This window comes from Papaver somniferum, chromosome 6, assembly GCF_003573695.1.
Source record: "Papaver somniferum cultivar HN1 chromosome 6, ASM357369v1, whole genome shotgun sequence".
NCBI lineage: Eukaryota > Viridiplantae > Streptophyta > Magnoliopsida > Ranunculales > Papaveraceae > Papaver > Papaver somniferum.
In genome coordinates this window covers 108281801-108287516 of record NC_039363.1, presented here as the reverse complement: position 1 = coordinate 108287516, position 5716 = coordinate 108281801, and the positions used below count along the sequence as shown (strand labels likewise).

At 34.4% G+C, this 5716-nt stretch overlaps 1 protein-coding gene across 1 annotated transcript; it reads right to left on the bottom strand.

Annotated features, from left to right (window-relative positions):
- Positions 1-207: 207 nt before the first annotated feature.
- Positions 208-3629, bottom strand: LOC113288789 (small nuclear ribonucleoprotein Sm D2-like). Its single transcript, XM_026537909.1, has 6 exons — positions 3542-3629; positions 3372-3433; positions 2566-2590; positions 1539-1616; positions 1016-1120; positions 208-933 (listed from the first exon to the last, which is right to left on the bottom strand). The coding sequence occupies exons 2-6, from the start codon at positions 3374-3376 to the stop codon at positions 817-819; spliced, it is 330 nt and encodes a 109-aa protein (XP_026393694.1). The 5' UTR covers positions 3377-3433; positions 3542-3629; the 3' UTR covers positions 208-816.
- Between the last annotated feature and the right edge of the window lie 2087 nt (positions 3630-5716).

The window sequence follows — 5716 nt, the reverse complement described above, 5'->3', positions numbered from 1 at the left end:
GGGGGAAAATTTAGCTCTCGCACCGCCAGAGCATACGTTGAACTAGCAATTCCTAAACCGTCGGATCCACAAGATATGAAATCATCAAACTTTGGTTTAACCCCAGTTATATCATCCTCATTATTTAGTGTATCACATCGATATCCAGCTAAAAGGATATCTTACTGTGATATTGATCTAGAGACGTGTAATCACTGAACTTTCAAGTTAACAATATTGCATGATGGTCGCATGCATATATGCTGATCCAATGAAAAAGATATTTACATATCGATATTCAGCAGAACAAGTCTTTTCCAATTGCCAGAGTATTGAATATTGGACTCTACGTGCTTTATCATCGTCCATGTATAAACATACAGTTTATGATCTTCCTTGATTGATGATGTTTTCAAGCCAAGAGTTGAAAATACTTTTCATAATTGTGAGAAAATCTATCTGCACCGATTCTAGCTCAAGTGGTTGCTTAAAGACATGGCTTTAGGAAAAAGACAACCTAATACGCTAAATAAGGTAAACAATGGGGAAGATATAACCTGGGTTAAACAAAAGTTTGCTGATGTCAGATCTTGTGGGTCCGACGGTTTTGCAACTGCTAGTTCAAGGTTTGCTCTCGCAGTGCGAGAGCAAAATTTTCTCCCAAATTAAGGTGCTTAAAATCCCGTATTTCCTCGGTTAGGTTCAAAACTAAGTGAATGAAAAGCAACTTATACGCCTACATAGTTGTTCTTTTCTCTCCATAGCCAAGTACTTCTACTGAATAGTAATTATAGGCAGCAACTTCTCTTGAATAGTAGTAATTATTAAGCAGCACCATTACTTGGGGTTCCTTAGAACAATAATAACAGAGTCTCCTCTAAGGAACATCTTGCTGATGAACCTATCCTTGTTCACTGGAAGCGCTTTCTTCTTGCCTTTCCCTGTTTTGGGTACCTGTATGCAACAATGAAGGCATTTAGTAGAGGCATTAGGCTACAGAATGGAAATAGGAACTTTTGTCAAAGACAATACAGACCTCGGTCCACATCCCGCGGACATTTTCAAGAACCATGTTGCAATGACGATCGAAGGCTCTGACGCGTCCGAGAAGCTTTCGGTTGTTGCGGCAATTTATAAGTACCTGAGGAACGGCATGGTTAGAAATGTGACCAACATGTAAAAGAAAAGAAAATAAATAAAAGCAATGTTTACGAAACTAGAAATAGATTAATAAGAAAGAAACTCCTTAGACTTGGCTAAATTAAATACCAATGAACAGGACATAAACTGTATGCATCAGGTTGACATTAGATTAATCGGCCAAAGCCTGGGAGAGAGAGGTATGTTAACATTTAATATTTGACAAAGTTGGGATGTACTATATGTAACGAAGGAAAGTGCTGAGGGATATAACACGGAATAATCTTGCGTTGCATATAAATGGAAGAAAACATCAGAGAATACTCTTTGAAGTGCAATTTATACCCAGAATCTTTCAACTAAATTTGTAAGTTTTACAATAAGTTATGTTCAACCAGATCTGCCAAGACAAATTTTACCTGAGTGTTATTTTTCACACTCATCATCAGAACAGAAAGGGGTCCTGTGTTGAATTCCTCTTCCTCAGTCTTGCCACCCTGCCAACAAAGATTGGTTAGTGGTAAGAGATGAATTGTTGATCTTTCATGATGAACTGATTGACCATGTAGAGAAAAACAATAAGCAGCAAACAATTGCATGAGTGCATAAAATGGTTTCACAAAGCAAAACACTAAGCAGAATACCAAAAGGCAGCATGATATGAAGATTAATCAACTGATTAAGAAAGTTAAATTAAATCTACTAGTCTAATACATAAAAAAGTTGAACTACTCGGGAAACAGACACATTCTCATATAGGTAGATGCACAATCATAAACAGTAAGCTCATAGAAGATGCCAAGTTGATACACGGTAAAAGAAAAACATCATTATGACCTAATTCTGCTATATATAAGCATTTGGGCATGCACAGGGGGGGAAATGATTTTTCGTCAGATTTAACTTCAGTGATTAATATCTCTAAAAATGAAACTTCGGATGCTCCACATATATGTACCCGTTTACCAAGTCCTCCCAATTCCCTCATTAAGACTTCATTGCACAATTTTTCATATGATCCAACCTACTTCAGGTGTAATCAGTGAATCTAAAGTTTAGTTTCGTTTGGCATTGCTTCTTTCTAGTGCCATCAACCCAGAAAAATAGACACTGATTCATCCTTAATAATAGCACAAAGACATAGGAACCATATCCATTAGGGATTCAATCTGCAATAGACTACTAAACTTGGCAACCATGGTAACAAAATCAGAACCTAGTTTACCGGTTCACAGAATGTCACATACCCAGTCACCACCACCAGAACAATTTTCTAACCATTAAAATACATGCATCCAGATTTTAACAAAGATCATGTAACAGCAGCTAGACAAAATCCAAAAAAAAAAAAAGGAAGTAGAGCATAACATAAACAATACATAAAACCATCAAGAACAAAGAAATTAAAAATATAAAAATCCACAGAGAATTAAAAGGGTAACTTACATTAGTATCCTCTTCCATAGGCCGACTGCAAACAAGTAAAACAAAACCAACATCAGCAACTAAAAAAGATACAGACAAATAAATTGAACTTCTAGGGTTGTTTTGAGAAGGACATTGCGAATAACTTATGGAGAACTAGTTAAAGTTCATACCATTGATTCCTATAAACATTACAGAAATCTCATCTATTAGTGGCAACAACATAATTAACACAGGATGTAAGGTTTACAAAGACTCTTGGCTTTTCTAATTTAAAAGTGTCCACCCATATCAACAGCTAACACATACACCACAGTAGAATAAATCATTTTGATGACTAAGTTGAAACATGCTTAAGAAAACAAAATACAAAGTGATCCCCTCAAAATGTCAAAGTACCATAAGAAAACCATTCTTATAAGACCCTACTGTAAAAAGAAGCTAAAGGGCTAACATCCACACTGAGTAACAAAACCAACAGCAGACTTGAGAAACCTGTAGCATATAGACAGAAATTTCAATCTGATTTTAAAGGAAACAAAAATTCCATGAAATCAGATTAGGGCTTTAGTTTTCTCAACCACCCTTAAAATCCAACATATACGCTCTTGCAAAAAAAACCTTTCTGGCTTTTATAGATAATGATCTCTTCTAACAAAATGAGTTTCAAACGTAAAGCCCGGTGCAGAAAGAAATATAGAAAAAGAAAACGTTAGGGTTTGAAGTAGCCATTGACCCAAATCAAAATTACTAACCATTAGATGCTAAAGACAAGAAAAGATGAATGAATATACTCGGAACAACAATGTATAGAGTGAGAGACATACCTCATGTTGAGCTAAGGATTAGATTTAACTGAACAACTTTCTAGGGTTTACTCTGAACGAAACTTCAAACATAAAAACAAAAATCAGGGTTAGGTACGCAACTAGAGAGAAAAGTGAAACCATGATGAATCTAAGTAGAGAAAAATCAGATGCGAGAAGAGCAGACTTACGGAGTGATAGGTTTTGGGGGTTTTGGTTTCTTCTCCCCCGACTCAGACTTTTTGTTTCGCAGTAAACCTCATATATTAGGGACTTTATAGGGCCTTCACTTTCCAATAGAGGGACCCATGATAATAATGTCTGGTTGAGTTAGTTAGGGGTGTCTTATTGCCATTTCTTTTCTTTTTTTTAGCAGCCATTCTAAACGAACAGCAATAAAAACACTAGGAATTACCAATAGGTACTATTATGGTAGTCTTAGTTAGTAGCAGGTCCACCACTAAAGTCCAGTAACCATAGGTCCATAATAAAAAGAAAAAGAGGAAAATTGGACCAATTTTTTTTATCACATGGTTCGATACACGTGCGGGATGTCATAATCCACTTTTAAAAATACCCAAACTACCCATTCCCTGATAAAACATATATGTTTCTTAAAAAAAATCACCATTTTTTATAGATCTGAGTTCCGCTCTCCTCCTCTCTTTCTTCATCTTCTCAAATTTTGCTCCTGCTTTTAGATTACGAGTTAGAGTTTTTATGAAGATCTCTTTGAAGATTTACAGGTATGTTATGTAATATCTCTTTCTGCTGTTGTTGTTTTTTTTTTCAACTGAATCTGTGAAGAACGGATCGTTTTGATTACGTTTTCACCTTCTTCTTTCGGTTTTTGTTTGTTTTTTGCATTTATTTTTGTTTTGGTTTGTTTTTTATGAATCTTGATCGTAATTATTTAATTTTTTGGCTAGATTATGATGTTTTTAACATATTTGAACTTTCGATTTGATTATCTTGTTTTTTTCGCTTCTTCATTTTATCAAAATCGTGCTTGTTTGTTGTTTCAGGGGTATTATCCAACAGTACATATGTTGAATACTGATACAAATTGCTTTTGATTCTGTTTTGTTCTTAGTTTTATCACTTGTTGTTGTTTGATTCATAAGTACATATCTTTGATACTGAAATAAGACTCTCTCGATTTATGGTCTCTTCAATATCTCTCACTTCTACAAAATCAGATGAAAATTTCTTTGTTGCAATGTTTATATTAGGGTTTTCACGATCTAATCGTGGTTGTATTTGATTTCGTCTTTTATCTCTGTGTCTAATTTGTTGATTATTTTACTAGATCTAGATTAATAATCAGATTGTTTGTTCATTTCGTTATTAGATTTGATTATACCAGTTCCATTTTTGTTGGTTTTAGATTTATTTCAGTTTGTTGTTGTGTATGAACCAGCAGTACGTATATCCCGTACTGACAGAAACCTAGTCTACTTTTAAGAAGAAGAAGAACAAGATGGTGCATCATTATGATTTACGAGGAGAATATTTGTTTTCTGTTTCCAGGTATGCTTTCTAATCATCTTGTTTGATTATTTTGTTCGGTTTTTCTTCTTTTGATTTGTTTTTTTTTATTGTATTATGATAATCAAATCGATTTGATTGACGCTTTTATGGTTTTTAGGTTTTTTACAGTTGTTTTTCGTGTATGAATTGACAGTACATATATGGCGTACTGATACAAAACTCTTCTAATTTTGTTTTATTTGAAGTTTTCCAATTTTTTTGGTTCGATCCATGAGTATGTATGTATAATATTGATAGGAAGTGCTATTTGCTGTGTTTTTGCTCCTTTTTTAGTCTTACCCTTCAGTACTTATGTGAAATACTGTAATATATCTTTCGATTCTCTTATTTTTCATAGATCTGTCACTTGTTGTTGTCATACTGTTGATTTGTAGTTCATGAATCTTCAGTACATATATCACATACTGATAGGAAGTGCTCCTTGTTATGTTTGATTCAGTACGTATATAAAATACTAAAATAGATGTCATTTGTTACGTTTGATTCAGTACTGGAATTGGATATGGAGATGATCTGGAGCTGCAGTTCAGAACTTATTGCAAGAAATGACAGATTTTGAAATTGGTTCAGATTTGCAAGCTTGTGAAATTGGTGGTGGTCTTGATGAAGTTACAAATTGGTTGTGATGTGTGTTTGAAAGAAGGTGTGCTGCAAATGGATTTGGAGGAACATAGAAGGTTGGGTTGCTGATGTAAACTGAAGATACAAATGAGATAGAGGAGGAATTGTAGGTGGTGATTACTGTGAACAAAATCAGTGGATGAGATGTTCGTCTCAATGGATTTATGAAGATGGTAGTGTTGTTTAAACATGGA

Excerpts from the sequence above, each read along its gene's own strand:
- LOC113288789 (XM_026537909.1), bottom strand. Across the intron at positions 1,617-2,565 it reads CTATGGAAGAGGATACTAAT|GGTGGCAAGACTGAGGAAGA; the intron begins GTAAGTTACCCT and ends CTTTGTTGGCAG. Across the intron at positions 934-1,015 it reads TCCGCGGGATGTGGACCGAG|GTACCCAAAACAGGGAAAGG; the intron begins GTCTGTATTGTC and ends TGTTGCATACAG.